Source organism: Barbus barbus (assembly GCF_936440315.1).
Source record: "Barbus barbus genome assembly, chromosome: 24".
NCBI lineage: Eukaryota > Metazoa > Chordata > Actinopteri > Cypriniformes > Cyprinidae > Barbus > Barbus barbus.
In genome coordinates this window covers 29,532,402-29,558,132 of record NC_136752.1, presented here as the reverse complement: position 1 = coordinate 29,558,132, position 25,731 = coordinate 29,532,402, and the positions used below count along the sequence as shown (strand labels likewise).

Sequence of the window (25,731 nt, the reverse complement as noted above, 5' to 3'; positions counted from 1 at the left end):
TTTGCAATGCACACATTATTAAATACCAACACCGAGTAATTAATGCTCTCCTTTGTGTCAAATAATCAAATACATGCATTGCATTAAATGAGTGCTTTGTGTTTCATCAGATTAAAATCAAACTAAAGTTGAAGTGCATCAGAAAGAAAGGCGCAGAATGAGTTTACAGACATCACGTGTAGTTTAGTTTGCTAATGCATGAGTGTGTGTGTGTGTGTGTGTGTGTGTGTGTGAGTGTGAGTGTGAGTGTGTGTGTGTGTGTGTGTGTGATCATGCATATATACACACACACACACACTGACAGCGGCTCTCATTGACTGACTGCAGGCTGGAAACACACGTCTATAAGTGCCATGCCGAATAAAACCAAGAAAGACAAGGTGAGACACAAGCTCTGTGCTTGAATGCGGAGAAAAACCCTGTAAAAGTCGCAAAAAGCGGATTTCTGCTTCAGTCAGAGTGACTCTCAGCTCCAGACATTAGCATGTATGCTAACTCCAGCTTTGCCCATCATAAACCGGCTTTTATCCCAGTCAGTTACACTCTGGGTTATAAACTTTAAACGATTTACTGCCCTGGAGGCGAAACAAAGCACTTTAGATGACTTTACATGCGTATTTCTGTTTATTTAGAGGGTGTTCGGTTTTCGTGGCGAAGCTAGCTTTAGCCTGTTAGCGCAGGAATAGAGATGTTTGTCGTTTATAGAAATATTCCTTTCACCCAAATGCAGCTGAAATGACCAAAATGCCCTTCTGTGAAATTAAATCGCATGTGTTTTATTATATTTGGTGTTGGAGTCCAGATTTGGACATGAAATACTTAAGCCGGATTGCTAATGTTAGCCGCTCTGTTATTATTAGCCAATATTCATTAATTTAGGGTTAATTAGGGGGATAATGACAGGACAGAGTTTTATGTTGTTTATTCTCTTTATAGGATGCACCAAAATCTGCAAAAGTGAGTAAAACAGGAGGGCAGGAGAACTCGGAGCATGAGGTAATTTAGCAAAATGCACTATTTTATTCATCTATATATTTAAAATGTGCTTATATTCTATATAATTATCTGTAATGCAAATGATATGCATGTGTTCTGATCATGTGGAGAAATTATTTTAATGTTTTTATTATTCAGATCAAGGCTTTTTATTTATTTATTTAGATACACTTGGCCATAGATTAAAGGTCACGTGCAGAAATGCTAATTAATGCATTGATGCTTTGTAGCAGATATTTGAAACATTGCAGATGAATTGACTTCTGCTGAGATTGAGCACATGAAAAAATAGCATAAAAGAAAAACATAACAATGTGAACCCCTAAAAAAGGAATAAAAATGTTTAAAAACACACAAATATGTTTGCAAATTTCTCATAAATTGTAAAGCATAGAAATATGTTAAAAATGGGCAACTATTGTAAATTGTTATAATATAAAAATATAAAAAAATTAATAGTGCTGTCAAATGATTAATCGCATCCAAAATAATTTTGTTTACTAAATGTGTGTAATGTGTAAATTTATTCTTTAAATATAAATACAAACACATGCATGTATATATTTAAGAAAAATATGTAATATTTATGTATTAAATATATTTATATATGATATAAATTATATTAATATAAATGTATACATATAAATATTTTCAAAATGTATATTGTATGTGTGTGTCTTTATATATAGATAATAAATATACATATATATATATATATATATATATATACTTCGTTTTTAAAATGTTACCAAAAAAGAGCTATAAGGAAAATATTTAAACACACAAAAAAGTGTTTAAAAATTTGCAAACTATTGTAAATTGTAGCAAAAATAATAATACACAATGTTTAAAAATTGGCAAGCGTATTGGAAATTGTTACTAGAACATAAAAATGTTAAAACTGTTCAAAAACATAAAGATGTTTAAAACTGTAAACCTTTATTTTAAATTGTTACCAAAAAAAAACAATAATATTACAGTAAAAAATAGTTAGAAATGTTTAAAAATATGAAAAGTTGTTTAAAATCATAATGTTTACATTGTACAACTTTACAAAAAAATTTTAAAAATGTGCAACCTTCATTGTAAATTGTTGCTAAAAATATAATGCAAATACTATATAAAGACTGTTTACATTGCATCTGTGCTAAAGTTATTCAGCTTAAAGGAGATCTGATCTGCTGTTATAAAGGTTCGGTTCTATTTCATGTTCTCTCTGTGCTTTTGTTGTTTCTGAAGCAAAACATCCGTGTTCATTCAGCAAAAATGAATAAGCATGATAAAAATGAAATGTTTTGTTGTGTTTGAGAGATGAGGATGTAAGGTGTTTTTCTCCATCAGGGCTTGAATAAGAAGAGTGCTAACAGCGTGCCGCCGACCACACAGCTGCTGAAGAGCAAAGCGGCCGGATCTCAGACTCCGGGGAAGAAGGAGAAGAGGCCGAGCTCGTCTCGATTCAGTCTCAGCAACAACCGAGAGCTGCAGAAACTGCCCGCATTCAAAGGTGAGACGCACTGCATTTTATTTGCAGGATTTGATTGGATGGTGAAAAGTGTTCTGCGATATTATTGGTGAATATTGCTTAGCCCCGCCCACACAGCCTTGATTACATCAGAAGAAAAGGAAAGGTGTTTCGGAGGTGGAGCAATCAGTATATTTTGATGCTATTACAGGTTTTGATTAAGTTTTAAATCATTATTACAGCAGCATATGATTCATTAGAGACATTAGTGCTGTCAAATGATTAATCCCATCCAAAATAAACGTTTTTGTTTACATAATGAATGTGTGAACTGTGTATAATGTATCTAATTAATAAGGAACATCATGAGCAATTTGATATTTATGACGAACGGATGACACTTTAACGATGCTTTATGAAGCTTTAAAGCATCAGTCACTGTTATTCACGATTATATGGAAAACAGTCAAGCTTTGTGTGTTTACTGGAACGAAATGACATGATATAGAGTGAATGAGGACAGAATGATCATGTTTGGCTGAACTAATCCTTTAATAAAACTAATCTACTTTCACTAATATCCAGTGCAAACTCAATAAAAACATGAATAGTTGATGTTATGAAGAAGCTGCTTTCACTTCCTCGTTTGCGGTGTGTGTCGTCATTTCATATATTACATTATCTTCCCCTTTAGATGTTTATTTTCTCGCATCTGATCTAATAAAAGCCAGTTAATGATGCTCACTGGTCAAACCGTTACTCATAATAATCCAGAGAACGAGCGGGCGAGAGTCCTGCAAAAACACAAACACGTTTCTAAATGCAAGTTGACATTCAAAACAGTGCCCAGGTCCGGTTTTATGGCTGGTTCTGTTATAAATCACTGAGATGATGATCATATTCTCTGATTATGAATACAGGCGTGCTGTGTTTTTGGAAACGGTGAGATATGCACAATATGCAGCGATAAGCCGCTCTGACTGTACAAAGTTAGACTCTGGTCACATGACTTGCATTACATTTCAGATGTTTTCAGTGAGTGGCATCTAGTTCAGAAATAAGCAGTTTTTTATTTTTTACTGCAATTTTGTTTCCAAATGTCATATATATATATATATATATATATACACACACACACACACGTGTATACATGTAGTGTACATAATTCAGCAAACATATTTATTTCTGAGATTTTATATATATAAATTGTGAATTATTATGAAATTATACTCTTAAAATGAGTAATTATTATTTAGCAATTATCTAATAAACATTATTTGTAATATATATGTGTGTGTGTAATTTAACAATTTTAACAATTTATTTAAAAAAATACATTTAACAATCCTCTTTAAATATTATGTAATTTAATTAAAATAAATGAATTAAGTTGATAATTCTTGTTTAGTAATTTTAATAAATATGACTTTACAATCATTTAATTATATACATGTTTCAGTAAACTATAATAGATTAATTTCTGAACCTACATATAAATATTTAATACATTATTAATGAATTATTTAATATTTAATTAAATCATACATATTATTTATTAACAGTAAGAGAGCAAGATTTAGTCATAAATGCATCTGAAATATTCCTAAATATATAGTATAAAGTAAAATATAGGTTATTTTTAGGCAGTGTGCCAGTAATATATAATATAAATGTTAAATGTATAATATGTGTATTGTATGTTTGAGTAACACTCATACATGGTTTGATGAATGCATCTGATTGTTTCTCCAGATCAGAGAGTATAGTGTCTCTGAGCATCTGCAGGTGTTGAGCTGTGGTTTCTGCTGTCACAAACTGTTATGTCATCGCTTTTTCTTTATTTCCGGCACATGTAAAGCCAGGAGACGATGCTTCTCCAAAAGGATGCATTTTAGGGAAAGGACAGATTTACTCACTGACTGTCAGGATGCTGTCAGATTTCAAAAACATGATGCGTTGAGTGTGATGTGATGCTGGGCTTTTGTGTTGCTATGCGGTTGCTAGGTCATTGTGGATTGTTTCTAGGGTAATAATAAGCGGTTGCTAAGGTGTTATGAGTGGTTGCTAGGTTTGTCTTGTGTGATAGTCTCTCTAATAAATGCTATAAACACAAATAAACAGTGTGGGGGTCTTGTGCTGTAGTATGTAGGGCTCTATGATTTCTGTGATGACAAAAATGCAAAAACCTGTTGTGCAGCACTTCTGCCAAAAAAAAAGGGAATTGTGCAAATTTTGCCATTTGACCAAAAAACCCCCAAACAAACAGATTTCATAGAACCCTACACGCTTCTTACATCTGCTTCTGCTTGTTCTTAACACACTTTTCTCAGATACGAGAGCAGCACGATAAAGTGCAGCTCTGTTATAAAGCGCTCTGCTTGCACTGACGAATCACATCCCTTCCCCGGCCCCCGCCAGCCAATCAGCAGCCTCTCTTCTGCTTGAGATCACGTGATCTCCTCCAGCCAATCGGCGGCCTCGCTTTGACGGGTGACATCACTAACTAGCTGCTTCCCTCCAGCAGCGGAGCTTCATTTTCTGCTGAGAGTGTTTGTGCTAAAATGGAGGCTAACAGCTCGACCTAGCCGCCTCGCGCCCGATCCGACCCGTAGATGTTGACATGCTCTAAAGAGGAGGCCAGGATGGTTCTGGATGCTCCGAGCGCCAACGGGCCGTTTCAGCCGGTGGCCCTGATGCACTTTAGAGGTGAGACGTTTGTTTTATTGTGTCTGTGTAGCAGAGAGCGACGAGGAAGGTTGCTATGCCATGATTTGTGGCCGCCGTTACGAAGGCAGAAGAATTTGTGCCGCTTGGGAGACGCTGGAAACGGCTTCAAACGTCTTTGGTTTACATTCACAGCAAGCTGCCTACCTACACTGCCGTTTTAGACAATTATGTAACACTTTTGGCCGTAATAACCCATGCATACTACATGCATCTGATGCACGGGACTGCAGCATGCGTCTTGCTCGGCTGAATGGGGAAAAAACTCTGTTTACAATGCGCTGGTGAAGCCTCCCATCCCCCCTAACCAGAGTGCTGATGTCAGGGGAAGTGAGGTCACGGCTCCAGGAAGAATGCATGTATATGCATGCATGCATGTGTGCTCAAGCCGCAGAGAAACTGCATCCTGACGCCCGGTTTCCTTTGCTTCATGTTCAGACAGATAATTGTTCATGCATAAATCATGCATTTGTCAGTTATGATCATTTTCTGTTCATAATGGCAAACTAACATACTGCTTTAACTATTCCTGCATGCATACTGAGAACATTATGCAAGTATGCATACAATATCTATATGATTTGTGCACTATACCACAGAGATACTGTGTCTTTACAGTGCAATGCATTTAGTGTTGATTTAGAAAGAAGCCTCTTCTGCTCAAGGATGCATTTATATATTAAAATAATTTTCAGCATCTTCAGTGTCACTGATCCTTCGAGAAACATTTCTTGGGAAACTGTGATGCACTACCATTCAAAAGTTTGAGGTGATTAAAAACAAACAAATTAACACTGTTGCTCATCAAGGATGTGTTAAACTGATCAAAAGTGACAGTAAAGTTATATTTCAAATAAATGCTGTTCTTTTGAACTTTCTATTCATCTGTGAATCCTGAAAAATAAAATGCATCAGTTTCCACAAAAATATTGTGCAGCACAACTGTGTTCAACATTGATAATCAGAAATGTTTGTTGAGCAGTAAATCAGTATATTATTATGATTTCTGAAGATCATGTGACACTGAAGACTGGAGTAATGATGCTGAAAATACAGCTGCAGAGCACAGAAATACATTATTCACATAGAAATATTTTAAATTGCAATAACTCACATTTTCCACAGCCAATGCAGCACTGGTGAGCAGATGAGACTTACATTAAACTTTAAAAATTTACAATAGTGTATTTATTTACAGCCCTTATTCACTCAGACTGCAAAAAGTTTAATTGTTTAAAATGGCATGAAGGAAAAATAGCCACTTAATTTCCCAGATAACTGGATGCCGCTTACATGTAGTGTGATAATGGACATCTAGAAACATTTATCAATGCATATGGTTTCACTACACGAGATATTATCTTCTCCACACTGCCTAATGTTTTTAAACATATTACCTGAATAGTTGGATATTTTGATGAACTTTGGGTTGCTTTAAAAGACATGAATGATGCATTCACATTTAATTCAATAAGTGCCATCCTGTAATTATCTCAGATAAGCATGGTTATTAAAATTAATCAAGTTGTCAGAATCACAGTTAATGTGACGTTTGTTTCATTTATTGCCCTGGAAAAATAAGATAAAGCTGCGTTATGGGGTGCATTAGTTAATGCACGCAGAATATTTGCATATTATGCACACACTGCATGCAGGACGTGAAGTACTGAGGAGGGTTGTGTGCATGCTTGCTTCAGTGAAAAAAGCATGCATGCCTTGTTTTGAATTAAATTGATAAGTTTATAAATTGAGCTTCAACCAAATCAGTTCTGGTCAAACGCATTAGTTGTTGACGCTGACGTCTGTGCTTCAAATGACAGTGTTATTACACTGTTTTCACTTGTTAGACCACAATCACCACTCCCTTGTGCATAAAGGGAAGCGTGAGGCGAGTTTCTCACAGCCGTGACCTTTACAGATCATGCTTCAGTATCAGCGCACTGAAGGAAACAAACACTTTTATACTGGCTCAGATCATCGAAGTCTTGTTTGCACCTAACGACTCTAATGATCCGCATTAAATATAGGTGTGAATAGGGCTGAAAAAGCATCAGAAGTGGCTAAAAACATAATAGCATCGCATTTATGGTGAAAACATTGCATCCCAGACAACACTACTCCTCCGTCCATCTCTGTGCTAAAATAAAACTGCTTTTAAACCTCGCCGGTCATGTGCAGCTTTAAAGGAAACCATGTGATCTAAACGTTCAGAGAAGCCCAAAATATACTGCAAGTTTGTCTGACGTCAATAATACAGGAAAAACCCTTTTAACCCTGTAAAGTCTGATTTAAAAAAAATAATAATTGGACAGTTTGAGCTTTTACACAAAATATTACATAAATCTAAAAACAATGTGTTTTTGAGTATCATATTTGACATTTATGGCTGATATAGTGAGAATGTGGAGGAAAAACAGCTCTTTTATTCAGAGGCTCAAACTGAGCAAAAATATGCAGTTTGGTACAGATGCTGATATATATATATATATATATATATATATGAGGAAATTCTGATGCTTGTGATGTAAATCAATGAGATCTTTATAACAGATACTGATATAAAATAATCTAAATATCAGCGGTCGCTCTATATCTCCAGTAATATGTCTCAGTAAGATGAGATTGTATATAATGCAATGCTGATTGAGAGATGAGGAAACAAATGCTCCTCTAAAGATCCTGATGATCAGATTTGAGACGCACTGATTTTTCTAGAAAATGATTGATGGAGAATCAAGTAAAGCTGAGCTGCTTCAGTCCAGTAAGAGTTCATCTGGAGATATGACTGCAGTTATTCTGACCTTTACTTGATCAAAATCAGTCCAGATTTGATCATTTAGAGACCTTAATGCATGTATCAAATATGTTTGTTTTTCGTTCCGGTGAGTAGATGTCAGTGTTGCATTTAATGCATGAACTCTCCTCTCTGCTGCTGTAGATGTTCCTCCCGCCGAGCAGGAGAAGTTATTCGTGCAGAAGCTGCGTCAGTGCTGCGTTCTCTTCGACTTCATCTCTGACCCCTTGAGCGATCTGAAATGGAAGGAGGTGAAGCGGGCGGCGCTCAGCGAGATGGTGGAGTACATCACTCACAACAGGAACGTCATCACCGAGCCCATCTATCCTGAGGTGGTGCACATGGTGAGTACACACAAACACCATATATGTGTCCCTGCAGCACAAACGCAGTCATCAGTAACACAGGTATATCTGTAGCAATAGACAACAATACATTGTATGGATCAAAATTATACATTTCTCTTTTATGACAAAAATCATTAGGATATTAAGATCATGTTCCATGAAGGTATTTTGTGAATTTCCTACCGTAAATATATCAAAACTTAATTTTTGATTAGTAACATGCATTGCTAAGAACTTCATTTGAACAACTTTAAAGGAGATTTTCTCTATTTAAATTTTTTTGCTCCCTCAGATTCCAGATTTTCTAATAGTTGTATCTCAGACAAATATTGTCCGATCATAACAAACCATACATCAATGGAAAGATTATTTATTCGGCTTTCATATTGAAAAATGGTTTTGTGGTCCACATTTAGGGTTTGAGACAGCTCGTACTCCTTAAAGAAACAGTTCTGCTAAAAATGAATGAAAGTGTTCACCCTCAGTTCATCTGAGATGTAGATGAGTGTGTTTCTTCATCAGGTTGTGTCACTGCATCACTGTCTCAGCAATAGAAGTGAATGGGTACCGTCAGAATGAGAGTCCAAACAGCTGATAAAAACATCACAATAATCCACACCACTCCAGTCCAGCAGTTAACATCTGGAGAAGACAAAAGATGAAACTAATCCAGCATCAAGACCTTTTCAACTAAAATACACGTTCATAATCCATAATAACTCTTCCTCCAGTGAAAAAGTGCATCTGCTGTTGTCTCTCACATCAAAATCCAGCCACATATTTGTTTAGAGCTGTTTTGATCTGTGCAGATCTCTCTCCTGATTCAGACCAGAACACTTTATCACTGCAGGAAGAGTTATTATGGATTATGGACTCGTATTTTAGTTATAAACGTCGTCTTGATGGATTTGTTTCATCTTTTGTCTTCTCCAGATGTTAACTGGTCAAATTGAGCTTTATTGTCATTCCGCTACATGTGGGGACCATGTCGTGCCTCGCAGGACCACGGTGCTACATAAATACAGACATACAACAATGAAGTAAAAAACACTATAAACCTATACACAACTAACCTACTGACAGATTTAACTAGAAGTATATTATATACACTATTTAGAGACGAACAGACGACATAAAACCACCGTCTTTGGGACCCGGAGTAGCCGCTGCGTCTGATTGCGCCGACATCTTGGATCTACTGATGGACTGGAGTGGTGTGGATTATTGTGATGTTTTTATCAGACTCTCATTCTGACGGCACCCATTCACTGCAGAGCATCCATTGCTGAGACACTGATGCTAAATTTTTCCAAATCTGTTCCTGTGAAGAAGCAAAAAAAGCACATTTTGGACTGGAGAAGTCAATGCTTTTTCTTTTCTTCTATAAAGTGGATATGAACTATATAACCCGCTGATAGCGCATCGCTCGGCCATACAAGGTTGTGTTGAGCGTTTGGGCTCCTCTGAATCAGATCTGTGGTTTCGCCGTCCTTTTAAGGGGCGGTTTTTGTCCGACAGCTTTGCGTTTAGCAGCAGAGCGTTGATTGACCTGCACTTGGCCTCGGTGCTTCTGCCAGCTGCAGTTATTCAGCGCTCTTTGATATTTATTAGAGCCCACAGCTGATGTTAAGCCGCGGCCTATCGAAGTGCAAATGGACTTGTGAAATAAGCATGATAATATGTTCTCAAGCACATTTCCCTTAAACACACACACACACACTTTGATGATTAAAGCCAGGAACTTCAAAGTGCTGCGATCGGGAGGATTAAAGCCTTCTGATTAATTTGTGCATGTGCTGCCATGTTTTATTAACCAGCGAGCTGAATGGACGGTTCATTGATTAAGACTTTAGTCTGTTCCCAGTAATCAGATATGTATCTAATATACACACTTTTCTTCAGTACAGTTGAAGGTTTATGTGGTTTATTTGTTTCAGTTTGCAGTCAACATGTTTAGGACGTTACCGCCATCATCCAACCCAACCGGTGCAGAGTTCGACCCAGAGGAGGATGAACCCACGCTAGAAGCGGCCTGGCCTCACCTGCAGGTGAACACCTGCACATTTATATGACATTAATACTTTTATCCATCAAGGATGCATTCAATTGATCAAAAGTGGCAGTAAAGTCCTTTATAATGTTACAAAAGATTTCTATTTCAAATAAATCTTTCGAACTTTTTATTAATCTGTGAATCCTGAAAAATAAAATGCATCACAGTTTCCATAAAAATATTGAGCAGCACAACTGTGTTCAACATTGATAATAATCAGAAATGTTTGTTGAGCAGTAAATCAGTATATTAATATGATTTCTGAAAGATACTGGAGTAATGATGCTGAAAATACAGCTGCAGATCACAGAAATAAATTACAGTTTAACACATATTCACACAGAAAACAGCTGTTTTACATTCTAATAATATTTCACAATTTTACTGTATTTTTGATCAAATAAATGCAGCCTTGGTGAACAGGAGAGACTTATTTCAGAAACATTGAAAAAATCTCACCAAGCTCAAACATTTAAATTGTGTATATATGTATATGTATATAATACTATTATTTGTTGTACAGTCTATTACTTGTTAACAAAATCATTTTATTACAATATTGTTTTCACTGCAGTACAGTAAAAATCCTATAAATGAGAATAATGTGGGCACTTGTGTGGATGTTTTTTTTTAATGTGCTTAATTATAATGAAATTATTATTAGTAGTAGGAGGAGTAATATTCATTATTATTATTGATACAATATAATTTCCCTTTAAGAAGTGTGCTGTAAAGCTCTTTGAATAAGTGTCCACTAAACGACTAATTTACTTATAAATGCATGTTTTATAGTTTGAAATGCATCTTTCAGATACATATTTTTCTTCCCACAGCTCGTCTATGAATTCTTCCTGCGGTTTTTAGAGTCACCAGACTTTCAACCAAACATAGCCAAGAAATACATCGACCAAAAGTTTGTGATGCAGGTGTGTTGAAATAAGGTTAATTTGTTTGGCATTGAATAAATCATTTAAATCCGTTAATCATTAGCATTAAAATGGCAAATTGCACACGTAGGACTCCAGATACCATGTGCACGTTGCAGTTTTATTTAATATACTGTACTTAATAAATGATTGTTAGTTCCCTGCATTAATGTTTTCAGTTTGATTTATTTTAATGTGTTTGTGTGATATAAACAAGTTCTTTATTATACCCTTAATTCATTAACCTCAATAATATTCATGTCCACAGAAAACACAGATGTTATTTTTGCATTGTTTGCATGATTACCAAAGACTTTTGTGCTAAAAAATGGATCCGTTCACATCCGATGAGCCTTATTAAGGGATGTCTGATCTGATCTGATTGCAGCTCCTGGATCTGTTCGACAGTGAAGATCCTCGAGAGCGGGACTTTCTGAAGACGACTCTGCACCGCATCTATGGGAAGTTCCTGGGTCTCAGAGCGTACATCAGGAAACAGATTAATAACATTTTCTATAGGTGAGACTGCAAAATATGACCCAGGACCTGCAATGCATGCAACTGGGCAATATGGCAAAAAAAAATAAAAATAAAAATTTTTCAGAACGGTTGACTTATTTTTTTTTGTTAGTTTTTTTTACAAACTTGAAAATGTAACTACAACACGATTCAAATAACTTGTTCTTTATTTACAAACTTGTCTTCTACATATTGTATGTTCAGAAATATACGAGGTTGGATCGGTCTTTTCTCGTTATCACGGGCATATTGTCAAAGTGTCTAAATCTAGCATTTGTTCATATTTCTATTCAAAGTTTAGATTCCTCGATTTCTAAAAAATAAAATCGTGGCAAAACATTACATTCGAATTATTCAATAAAACTGTAAAAATCGCCCTACCCTACTTTCATAACATGACATTTCTGAGTGGAACTGCATATGCTATCGGCCAAAGTTGACCCGTGATAACCTTTGATTTGATTTGGAAAATAGGACCAAAAAACATGCCATTGAATCATATCTTCATTTCTAATTTATATTTTTCTTAACTTTTTTTTTTTGTTTTTTTTTTTTGCATTAACAATATGATATATATTATGAATAATATATTTTAAAATTTTCTAAAAGTTTTTAAATGTGTTGCATTATTTATTATTATTAATTTTTTTTTATAAATGTAATTAATTTTAAAATAACATTTATTTTTGTCCCACAGCCCTCTATCAATTTAGGTTTTTGGTTAGATATGAAGGATTTTGGGAACTCCAGATCAATTGATGTTATAGTATGATTTTATTGATTGATATATAATATCTGATATATATCTTTTATAAATTGATATGCAATATGTGTTTTATCTCCATACAGGTTCATCTATGAAACAGAGCATCATAACGGAATAGCTGAACTACTGGAAATATTAGGAAGGTATGAAACATGTTTTCTTAATAAAATCTATTTCTGCTCTCAAATCCAAGCAATATGCGAACAGATTAATTTGTGACGAATCACTGTTGCTTAACAAAATGGCATTATAATAATGAAATATGATGATATGATGTATGATAATGATATTATTGGTGTGATTCATTGTTTTATAACGCACTAGTTTACAGAGTGTTATATGGTCTTCATGATCTGATGTCTTTGTTCTAGTGTGTGTCCGAAGCCTCGTTCATGAAGTCTTTGTAATTATTCACTGTTTCAGCGGGATTCACGTCTTGTTTTCTCTCTTTAACACCAGCATCATTAACGGCTTTGCCTTACCACTGAAAGAAGAGCACAAAATCTTCCTTTTAAAAGTTTTGTTACCTTTGCATAAAGTCAAGTCCCTCAGTGTTTATCACCCACAGGTAAGATCTGGAGCTTATATTGATTCATGAGCTCATTTTCTTTCTAACGTATGACACTGTATTTGTTTCATTCTAAAGAAGCACATATATATACATATATATACACACACACACACACACACACACACACATATATACACATATATACATACATACTACATACAGTATATATATTTATATTTTTAGGCTCATTTAATAATTAATTTTTTAAATTAGGACATTCTTTTTAGGATAATTTTGCACATTTGTTTTCTCCAATTCTCATTATTGTAATGCATATGAATGTTTTACTCTTGGTTTTTGTAATTCCCATTTTTCTCAAAGATTTTAATGAGACGATAAGGTTATTCTTGCAGAATTAAAGTACAATTTTGTTTTCAAAGTAATTGCTGATGAATTCTACTCCCCTCCACATTACAGAAATTACATATTTATCTCGTGTGTGTATATATATATATATGTATGTATGTGTGTGTGCGTCTGTATCTATATATGAATTTGTTTATTTTATATTATTATTTTCTATTCATATAATTAAAATACATTTTTACTATAGAAAATAAATATAAATAAATTAGTGCTGTCAAACGGTTAATCACAATCGCGTCCCAAATTTGTTTTTGTTTATATAATATGTGTGTGTGCTGTGTATATTTATGTATATATAAATACACGGGTCTGTTTAATATTTTATATTCTTATTATATATATTATTTATATTCTTATATTAACATACATTTATACATAATACATACATAATAAATATACACAGTACACACACATATTATGTAAACAAACTTTTATTATGGATGCGATTAATTGTTTGACAGCACTAAAATAAACATTTATATAAATATATAAATTTATAGAAAATTTTTGAAAATTTGTAAATATATATTCCATATTTTAATTCTGCATAAATTACATTATATTCTCATTCAGGAAAATCTTAACTAAATCAAAAATTAAACATCTATATTTATTATATTAATGAGAATTTTGATGAAACCATGAACAAAGGTTTAAATGATTATAATTAGTTCCTCATTGGTTTGTGCTTGAGGTGCATTCTGAAGATGATTGACTGTTGTTTGTGTTCTTCAGCTGGCTTACTGTGTGGTGCAGTTTCTGGAGAAGGACAGCACACTTACTGAGCCGGTGGGTTTGAGCACCATCTGCTGGTCACTTTCTCTACTCCGTCTGCTCTTATAAAGCTGTTTTCTCTTCTGGTCTCTAACTGCTTTATCAAAGTCTCTTTACTCTCTGGTACTCCTGCTGAAAAGGCATATGTATGTTCTTTGGGGTGACGCTTCCCAGCAGTATTCTTACCCTTACACGCTTTTAATTTCACATTTAAAGGATCTTTTCATTTTTAAAATAATTGTAAATATCAATATTCAATGTTTTATGTTTAAAATAACAATATTATTCATGCATTTATAACTGCAGGTTAAATGCATTCATGTCCTGAAACAGTGTGTAAATACATATAAACACTTCTTCAGATGATTCCTCTGCATTGCAAAGATCAATTTTATTGATGCTGATATGGTTTTAGGTGGTGATGGCTCTTCTGAAATACTGGCCAAAGACTCACAGCCCAAAGGAGGTGATGTTTCTGAACGAGCTGGAAGAGATTCTGGATGTCATCGAGCCTTCAGAGTTTGTTAAAGTGATGGAGCCGCTATTCAGACAGCTGGCCAAGTGCGTCTCCAGTCCACATTTCCAGGTCTGCTGAACCCTGAAACACCTGCAGAGAGCAACATGAGTTCATCAAGCTGTAGTCTCTGAGAGAATCTCTGTTCATGTCGTCCTCAGGTTGCAGAGCGAGCTCTCTACTACTGGAATAACGAGTACATCATGAGTTTAATCAGCGATAACGCGGCGAGGATCCTGCCCATCATGTTCCCCTCGCTGTACCGAAACTCCAAAACCCACTGGAACAAGTGAGTCACGCTGTTCACAAGTTCAGCTGCAGCCAACGCTAGACACCGCTTATCCAGAATATTGACTAATTTGGTCAAAACGGAGTGAGTCAGAGGGGTTTTACGCATACAGAGAGTGCATAGAGGTCAGCCAATCATAAGAAAGCTCATTAACATATAGAAATCCTGCAAATATTGTATCAGAAACAGCCCGTTTAATTGTATTGATTAGAGAGTTTAGAAAATGGAAAAACTATCTCTATATATATATATATATATATATATATATATATATATATATATATATATATATATATATATATATATGTGTATATATATGTGTGTATATATTATTCAGAAAGTCATAATTTAGTTTTTCATATATGTGTGCAAATATATAAACAATTAATCAAATCTAAAAACCGCACATACACGGTCCTTGATTCTGATTGGTTGAGCTGCGTTCAAAGCTGCTGTAAATGACAAAGTAACATACTTTGTTTACGTCTGTGTTGCTCGGCAACCACTTTGTTGCAAGAAGTTTGTTTGGTGGAAGAATGTTTTCATTAATTTATAAAGCCCCGTGAAGCCGTGGTTTACAATGAATTTCTAACAGCTAAGGCGGTTTTAGGCACTCCGCTTCGCTGCTTGAGGCTAGTTCACACTACAGGATTTTAAGCCCGATTTGCAAGTGAACGAGCTCGCCGACAGGTCGTGCTGTAATCAGGGGAAAATCTGTGGGTGATCGGCGCTCCGCGATCTTTGTGCGAACTACACAACGATGCATCAAAGATGCTCGCTGACGCGTCGCCGACGCCAAACAAATATCTAGCATGCCAAATATCTGGAGCGGTCGGCCGACTCGACATCACGTGGTGTCAGGTGTGGTGATGAGCTACAGCCAATGAGAGAGCAAGGCATGGGTTGAGGTCACCGGAAGAAAAAGCGTCTTTCACAGGCTTTTGGCTGCTATATTTATTAACCAGCAGTAGTTACTGTTGTCATGACTGACAAACACTCACACTACACTCTCACGCAGTGACAAACACATCTCAGAGCAGAGAGGAAACACACACCGACAGAGAACACAGAGCAGGTTACTGCTGATATGAAACAAGCTCTCAGGACTCTCAGATTTTAAATTCAGTCATTTTTAAAGAAATTCAAACAATACCTTTTTGTGGCTCTTCAATGCGCCGTGACCGATCACTATTGCCTCGGTTCAAACACATGAACGTCTTTTCATATTAACTTAATGCACAAAATGAACATGAATAAACATCAGAAAGTGTTTAATTTCAACCGTGGAACACACCATTAAGTCCACTGAAGTTAATCTGCTCTCGGTCTGATTTAGAAGGGATACAGCTGCAGCTGCTGGGCATGCGCATTTACATATTTTCCAAGCCGACAATATACCGTGAAACCTATAAAAATGGTTTTAAGAAGTACACACCGCCTTAGTTTCATCACTTTAGAGTGTCACAGTGACGGTCTTTTTGCAGTAAAGGAGCTTAACCCTCCGCACCTTTATTTTTAGTTATATTGAAAGTTTCAATTCAGTCGATCTTTTTCACTCCGTTTTAACATACAGTGGTGTGAAAAACTGATGGCCCCCTTCCTGATTTTTTTTTTTTTTGCATGTTTGTCACACTTTAATGTTTCAGGTCATCAAACAAATTTAAATATTAATCAAAGATAACACAAACACAACATGCAGTTTTTAAATGAAGGTTTTTTTTATGAAGGGAAACCAAAATTCAAACCCACATGGCCATCAAAAGCAGTCATGAGTAGCACAGGTATATTTGTAGCAATAGACAACAATACACTGTATGAATCAAAATTATACATTTTTCTTTTATGCCAAAAATCATTAGGATATTAAGATCATGTTCCATGAAGATATTTAGTGAATTTCCTACCGTAAATATATCAAAACTTAATTTTTGATTAGTAATATGCATTGCTAAGAACTTCATTTGAACAACTTTAAAGGAGATTTTCTCAATATTTAGATTTTTTTGCTCCCTCAGATTCCAGATTTTCAAATAGTTGTATCTCAGACAAATATTGTCCTATCATAACAAACCATACATCAATGGAAAGCTGGTTTGTGGTCCGGGGTCACGCATAATAAGTACATGATTTTACGTTTCTACTGACTTTAAAAGCGTTTCAGTCCATCTATACTGTTCAGATGTTCAGTCTGTTAGATGAAGAGTTTGTTTGATGTTGTCACTTCCTGTTCCTGTCGTCAGGACGATCCACGGGCTGATCTATAACGCTCTGAAGCTCTTTATGGAGATGAATCAGAAGCTTTTTGACGACTGCACACAGCAGTTCAGGGCCGAGAAAAACAAGTAGGAAGCGCTTTCCCACACTCACTCAGACTTTGAGTCGCGCTCGTCTGGCTAAACTCTTCCTTTCTCTCTGAACATTAGAGAAAAGGCCAAGTGGAAAGAGCGCGAGGAGGCGTGGATAAAGATCGAGAATCTGGCCAAATCAAACCCACAGGTAAACGGCTCTGATATTACTCGTGTGAGCTGCAGATAGCACAGATGTCAATCAGCTCCAGCACATTCAGTTTAATAGCATTTCTCTCATTTATTTAGATGAATATATTCCAGGTTCAGTAGAAGCTCTAACGCTGTCAATCATTTTGACTCATCCGTCGGTTTATAAACAATGTTTGTTGATTAATACACTTACAATGGTTGTGCATTTCCATTTTTATTTTACAAACAAGTATACATTTATTTTTTGGCATCTGACATGCTTAACTGCTATTGTTATTGGAAGCTACGTTATTAATGTGCATTTGTCTTTATTTAAAATGGTTGCATATATTCAATAGTATTTCAGAGGTTGTGATAATGACTTTTTCTGCTTTAGTTTTTCATGTACATCGACTCCACCAGCCTCAGCAGTCCGATGGACATGGAGACAGACGGGCCGATCATTGAGGATGTCATGATGCTAAAGAAGACCGTAGAAGAAGAAGCCACTCAGGTAAAAGATGTTTTAACATTTAAAGGGATAGTTCACCCAAAAATAAAAATTCTGTCATTAATTACTCTCCTTCATGTCGTTCCAAACCCGTAAAACCGTTCATCTTCAGAACACAAATTAAGGTATTTTTGATGAACTCCGAGAGCTCTCTGGCCCTCCGTAGACAACAACACAACTGTAGTGTTCCCAGATCCAGAAACGAAGCAAGGACATCGTTAAAATAACCCATGTGACATCTGGGGTTCAACCGTAGTTTTACGAAGCTATGAGAATACTTTTGTGCGCAAAACAAAAAACACTTTATTCAAGTTCTTCCCCCCCGAGTTACCGTCTTCCACAGTTTTGGAGAGTACTCCAGAACGGAATCAGCGTTTTTTATGTTCAGCATGAATGCGATTACTTTCTGGGGTACTCTTCAAAATTTGTGCGCACAAGTATTCTCATAACTTCGTAAAATTACAGTTGAACCACTGATGTCGCACGGATTATTTTAACGATGTCCTTGCTATGTTTCTGGACCTGGGAACATTACAGTTGTGTTGTTGTCTACGGAGGGTCAGAGAGCTCTTGGATTTCATCAAAAATATCTTAATTTGTGTTCCGAAGGACTTATGGGTTTGGAACGACATGAGGGTGAGTAATGACACAATTTTCTTTTTTGGGTGAACTATCCCTTTAAGTTTCCCACTGAAAATTCTGTGCAAATGTCATTTCAGGCTGTTTTATTTAATCTCTCCACGCAGCCCCGCAGAGACCAGCGTAAAGAACGTCCCCTGATGCGACGCAAGTCCGAGCTGCCTCAGGATACCTCCACCGTGAAGGCCCTGGAGACGCACCGGCGCGCCGAGGACATGATCGGTGCCCAGGATGGCCATTAGAGGACCACAGATGCCCGAAACCCAGACCAGTCCAGTCTCAACCGCCGTGTTCAGCACAGACGACCAGCGGCGGATGACGGCTCCGGTGTGACCCACAAACACACAAACCCGTTCTGTCCAGAACCGACCGCGCCGGAGCCCATCCCACATCCAGACCCCCTCGATCCACGCTAGTCCAGTCCGGACTCATCCTCTTCTCCGCTTTCGTTTGTCCGTTTCTCTCTGTTAAAGGAATAGTTCACTCCAAAATGAAAATTCTGTCATTAATTACTCGCCCTCCTGTCGTTCCAAACTAGGGTTACAAAAAGGTTGATTTCAGAAACGGTCCAGGATTTTTTATTTTTTTTTGGAATCTTCCAGGGATTTTGGGGAAGTTTCTGAAAATTTACCGGAAATTTTCCACCCCTTTGCAACTCTATTCCAAACCCGTACGATCTTTCACTCATCTTCGGAACACAAATTAAGAATTTTCTTGATGAAATCCGAGAGCTCTGTGACCATCCATAGACAGCAATGCAACTGAAATGTTCCCAGGTCCAGAAACGTAGCAAGGACATCGGTAAAACATCAGGGGTTCAACCGTAATTTTACGAAGCTATGAGAATACTTTTTGTGCGCAAAGAAAACAAAAATAACACTTTATTCAACAGTTCTTCTCCAAATCACGCATTCTGAGTTCCGAAACACATTCGTGCTTTTCCCAGATTGTAATCAACGTTGTTTACATTCAGGAGGAAATGCGCGCTTGCTAAACGTAAACACCGCTGATCATGTTCTGGGGAAAGCGTGCACATGCGTCGTGGCACTCTCCATAATTGCGGAAGAAGGTCACTGGGAGATGAATTGTTGAATAAATTGTTGTTTTTGTTTTCTTTGCGCACAAAAAGTATCCGTGTAGCTTCGCAAAATTGAAGTTAAGCCACTGTTTTACCGATTTCCTTGCTATGTTTCTGCGACTAGGAACATTTCAGTGGTATTGTTCCCAATGCAGGATCAGAGAGCTCTCGGATTTGATCAGAAATATCTTCATTTGTGTTCCACAGATGATCGAAGGTTTTACGGGTTTGGAACGACATGAGGGGGAGTAATTAATGACAGAATTATCATTTTGAGGCAAACTATCCCTTTCAGCTGAACCGCACTTGTATTCGGGCGAGCGAACGATTCTCAGGTTGTTCGGAGGCCGAGAGCAGCGAGCCGTGTTCAGATTTCGCTCTCTTCTGTGGTTCTTGTGTCTGAAGTGAAACCGGCTCGGTGTGTATTTCACGTCACGCTAATACCCTTCTGTTTTTGTCCAGATACTTGGCAATAAGTTCGTCCAGGGAGATTTTGGTTGTTCAAACAATGGTGAGCGGCCTTACGGTGGTTAATTAGTTTTTAGATGAGCGTCAAAGCTTTTTAACAGGCAATACCGAATGGTTTGTTTACCCAGTTTATCGACCAAGCCTTTATTTGCATAGAGTGCCTTTTAGAGCGAGGAAAAAAGTATTTTCGTCTGACATTTCGCTCGCAAGAAATGCGGTCAGAACGGGACCCGGAGAAGCCTGACACAAAGAGAAATTCTCCTGATAAACTTGAACGACTTTCTCTGACTTGTGTGGTTTAGGACGAATCCCTCTGAACCATTGTTTGAACTCCCATTGGGTTTGGCCTGGTCGGAGCTACGGTGCAGCTCTCTCTCTGCGTTCGTCCGTGCCGTGATTTCAGATGCAGGTTTTTATTCTCGGCCCGTATAAGCTCGTCTGTCCGATTTGAATGTGCAAATTTGAATAGATAAATGCGTTATTTTTCTCTCCTGACCTTTCTCTTGGGTTTTAATTTAAACTCCTTCCTTATCTTTCGGCTGTAGTGCGGAAATCTAAACTGTAGTCTGCGAAAGAGGATTTTTCTGCCGTGTCAATAGCGTAACTTGCATTCTTTTTCCAGCTGGAAGCTTTCATTGTGGTGAATTTCACTTTCCGTTTCGTTTCAGGAAAGAAAATACATCTGCAAAGTGTCCTTTAGTATGCGTCCCCTACTAAATGGCTCCATCTGATATTGTACATATTATGTACTGTTATGATCCATCTATTATTGAATGGTAGATCTCTTATTTTGTACAAATTTTCTGGTGTACAGATAAACCGTTATTAGCCACTTGCAGACAGTTGGTGTTTGACAGACTTCTGTAACTGCGTTAGAATCGTTTAGGATTTAATTTCTAATGTTTTTGTTTTTTTACTATTTGTAATTGAGAACTTTTCTGTCTCTGCATTCAGCTGTCTGATGAGATCATCATAAAATAGCCTTCATATGTGCTTTTCTCCAAATCTCAAGTGGTCTATGTCTATATACAGGAAATAAAGAAAACGTGTTTTATATTTTCATCTTACAAGAACGTGTTAATTGTATTCTGTGTGTGTTGAAGCACTAAAGAGGTTTTTCTCATTCACTGAAATCTTTAAAGTTATTTTTAGTTTGATGCTTTAGATTTTCATTTACTCAAGCGTTTGAGCGCTAAATCCAAAATGCATCATTTATAATTACATTTTATAGAAGCTCCTCATAGTTGGGACTGAATGTGTGGTGAATATTTGCTTTTTATTTATCTGTAATTTCAGTGGTAATGCTCATGAAATACTCAAGAATGGAATGGGAACTTTATTAATATTCATGAAAAATGTCAACAATACAAAATATAATAATAATAGTCTCCTAACATAGGCTTTTGTTGATCAGAATAAAAATTATTTTAATTTCTGGGGTTAACTATTTTCTACTGAAAGTGTTTAAGAAGTGTAATATAACAGAATAATGATGACAAAAACAAAATTACTAAAACATTCAAATTAAAATGAAATCAACATTCAAAATATTAATAAAAGCTTTAATATAATCACAATTAAAATAACACTGCTGTCAAATCCAGATGACTGGTTTAAATGTTGACGATATTGCCTTGAAATACTGACCCATTAAGTTTCCACTGGTTTTGTTGCCCTTTCACACCACCTTGTGGTTTCCATCAATCATACTTGAAGGCATAGTTCACCAAAAAAATGCTATTTTGGTCATTAACTTAGATTTGTGTTGCTTAAAACCCCCCAAATTCTCTGTGGAAACTAACTGAGAAGTTAGGAACAATGAAAGGGACTTGTGATTTCAGTCCCATTCACCTTCATTGTTTTTTAAAAAGATGCAGTTAAAGAGAATGGCAAACTACATCTCCTTTGTGCTCCACAGAAGAAAGTAGGTCGTATGTTTTATTTTATTTGAGGGAACTGTTACTTTAAGAGATGGGACCTATCTCTCAATTCAATGCAAAACATGTTGACTTTAAAATAATTTTTTTTTTAAATTTCACCTAAAGAATTTAATTTGCTGACACACAACGTTCTTACATTATTCATATTTCACCATAAACCTTGCGTGAAAACGTCATCAGGTGCCCGCGCTTGTCCAATCACCACCCTCTGGCACCGCGCGCGGGCACAGCGATTTGAACAGAAATGGCGCGCTTTTCTGAGGTAAGGCGATTTTACTTAAATACACGTTATTATCGGTAAGTACGGTTACATTCGCAGTTATAGACGAACTTTAAGTCGCCATCTCTCTGTCCAAGTGTAAGGACACCACCCTTAATGGAATATTTGAAGGATTTAATGAGCATCGAACGATTATCTCGGTTTTTTCGGCGCACGTGACAGTGAGGCCGATTATACTCGATCTTAATGACTTATAAAAGTGACTAAAGTGAGAGTAATAACATAAGATAAGGGATGTTTACCTGCAGTTAACATTGGAAGAAAAGAGACTCAGATATTCACAAACTTTTCTGTCAGCTGAGCCTCTTTGACCTAAAATATTCACTTAAAGTCCGTGACATTTTCAGTAATCAACACACAGATGCTTAAATGATCACATGACTTACAATTAAACAAGTTAAATATTTCATCAAGCTGTTTGAGATGTTCAGTTCACAAACATTGGATCACTCAAGTGTCTTGTTTAATTTAATTTCTATTAAGGTACTTGCTTAAAAATACCATGTTCATATCACGGTATATCAAGATTATGATTTTAATGTATTTGAGAAGTTTCTTCTGCTCAAGGTTGCGTTTATTTGATCAAAAATGCAGTAAATGCAACAAAAACTCGGGCTAAACATGCATGAAAACAGCTTTTAAAATCCCATGACAAAGATTTTATTGAAAGTATAATACATTAAATTCAATAAAAATAATAAAATGCCATTAAATATGAAGTGTCTGTAAAATAGCCTGTGTTTTTATTATTAATATTAAATTGCTTGTTTTGTTTGTTTTAAAGTTTGTTTTTTACAGTGCATTCACTCCCATTCCAATGCCTGGAAGAGCCAGGACATATTTTTGTATAATGCTGATTGTATTCGTCTGAAAGAAGAAAGTCATATGTACTTTGGATGGCTTGAAGGTGAGTAAATCGTGGTAATTTTCATTCTTGGGTGAACTGTCCCTTTAAAATGTTAAGTGAATGGAATAGAAATATGCATTAAAGCTAGCCCAAACATTTCAAAAACACTAATGTTGTGCAACATAATTATTTTATCCTAGACTTACAGAGCTTTAATAATAAAGTTGTAGATAAAGAACCACTTTCTCAAAAAATATAACATTTAACACTTGAAAATAGTTTCAAATAGTAGGTTAGTTTATATTCATGGTTTAAATTGGGCTGAGCCCCGGCACATAGACTCAGGACTCAACATTAACGCTTAATTAATGCCAGACAAGTAACATGATTAAAACATCACTAACCAAAAATAACTATGTAAACACCAACACGCAAGTATTATTCTCATTTTATTACATTTAGTGGCGAATAGTGGATATAGCTACTGTATATAATGCATCTATTGCCAGTATAATGTAGCCTCTCCAGGAGAAACACTAAGAAACTCAGCATACTGAGGTCAAAATTCAAAATGGAAAGTTTTTATATTTAAAATGCAGTTAGTTAGGCAACATCACTCACCATTACGACTGTTTAATATTTCTATAAACAGTTCAATTAGCAAATACAATAATATTAGGTCCCTTACATTTTTGGTGGAACCGCAGCGCATCTCAAAGCAACCATCCGATACATTTCTGAATGATTCAGTGTTTGGAACGAATCAGATGAGTCAAAGTTTCATTAGCCCATGCATAAACATCTGATGAATCGTTTGAATGAACAACTCAATGACTCACTCATTAAACCGCATTAAACTACTATTGGCGTTTTAATTTTGACAAGTATAATTTCCACCATTTCGTTTGAATATTCAAAATAAATTTATGTAGTATGCATGGGTTATTACGGCCAAAAGTGTTGCATAATTGTCTAAAACGGCAGTGTAGGTAGGCAGCTTGCTGTGAATGTAAACCAAAGACGTTTGAAGCCGTTTCCAGCGTCTGCCAAGCGGCACAAATTCTTCTGCCTTCGTAACGGCGGCCACAAATCATGGCATAGCAACCTTCCTCGTCGCTCTCTGCTACACAGACACAATAAAACAAACGTCTCACCTCTAAAGTGCATCAGGGCCACCGGCTGAAACGGCCCGTTGGCGCTCGGAGCATCCAGAACCATCCTGGCCTCCTCTTTAGAGCATGTCAACATCTACGGGTCGGATCGGGCGCGAGGCGGCTAGCTCGAGCTGTTAGCCTCCATTTTAGCACAAACACTCTCTGCCCCCCCAGATAAAAAATCCCAATTTAACCCCTGTTTATATTACATCTTTAATCAGCATCATAAACTACTAATATTTGACTAAATTGGCCAATAAGAGAAAGGCTTGTAATAGGAGTAACCAGTTACACCATTTGACATTTCAATTTAAAATCGAATTTGACAGGCATTATCATGGACACCAATGTAAGTACATGGCCTTGGTGGGAATTAATACTCATTTTCGTAATAATGATGAATTATCAATGTATTTCTGAGGTCATACCGTTTGACATGTATCCCTAACGATACCTGACCATACCCTAAAAAGGTCAAATTATCTCACATTTTAAAGAGAGTTACTAACCTTTGCATGCAGCAGTTAGTATCACCAGAGGTCCTTCTCTGTGATATAATTTCCCGTCACATGATCTTCTTGCAAAATATTAACAAAATGGCTCCTTGAATGGTAGTTACACCACCTTGACACTCAAGGAATTTGTCTTGACTCCCCTAATTCCCCAAATTAATTATAATATTCAGAACAATGGTGCTCCATTTACTTTTATTTACTATTAAATAGTACTAATGTACGGTTATGCCAAACTAATCTGGTGTTTTATTAAGAATTTGACCTTTTTTAAACCAGATACAGTTTTTACCGTTACACCACATTGACATTTTTGCAATAATCCCCCAAATATTCTCAAATTAATTAAAACCAGAAATTTTAGACTTGGTCCATAAAAAAGAGAATGTATAATATGCATATTTATTTAGAGATTTTAACCCTTTTAAATTTAATTAAACCATATGGACACAAAAAAAGTAGCGTCACGTCATTGACCCATATAGAGGCCAGTAAGAGACTATTAACTACTCAACCCTTTAATTACACGAATGTCTCATTAAAAATGTCTACAAATTGATGAAACTGATCTGAGATCTGGTAAAAAAACAGCAGTGCTTTGAAAGCGCCCATAACTAGTGCTCTTCTCAACCTTTCATCAACACATCAAGTTGCTTCAAAACATTATTATTTTTAATTTCATGTATTTTTTGGATCGAGTTGCAATGCATTGTGAATGCTCTTT

The 25,731-nt window shown here is 36.1% G+C and overlaps 1 protein-coding gene across 9 annotated transcripts; it reads left to right on the top strand.

Moving 5' to 3' along the window:
• Window positions 1-165: 165 nt before the first annotated feature.
• On the top strand, window positions 166-22,311 carry LOC306844064 (serine/threonine-protein phosphatase 2A 56 kDa regulatory subunit gamma isoform). Of its 9 annotated transcripts, none has more exons than XM_079375920.1 (16): window positions 166-380; window positions 937-996; window positions 2,338-2,500; window positions 8,121-8,320; window positions 10,261-10,371; window positions 11,210-11,302; window positions 11,691-11,821; window positions 12,671-12,730; window positions 13,047-13,155; window positions 14,260-14,313; window positions 14,714-14,884; window positions 14,974-15,101; window positions 17,342-17,443; window positions 17,525-17,597; window positions 17,976-18,092; window positions 18,836-22,311. In XM_079375920.1, exons 1-16 carry the CDS (start codon window positions 354-356, stop codon window positions 18,968-18,970), a joined length of 1,734 nt encoding a protein of 577 aa, XP_079232046.1. In that variant the 5' UTR covers window positions 166-353; the 3' UTR covers window positions 18,971-22,311. The 9 variants fall into 9 exon arrangements, 8 of the variants coding, with proteins under 8 accessions (XP_079232046.1, XP_079232044.1, XP_079232045.1 ...); XM_079375918.1 differs by having other exon boundaries at window positions 253-380; window positions 13,011-13,155; XM_079375919.1 differs by having other exon boundaries at window positions 255-380; window positions 18,809-21,397.
• The last annotated feature ends 3,420 nt before the right edge of the window (window positions 22,312-25,731 follow it).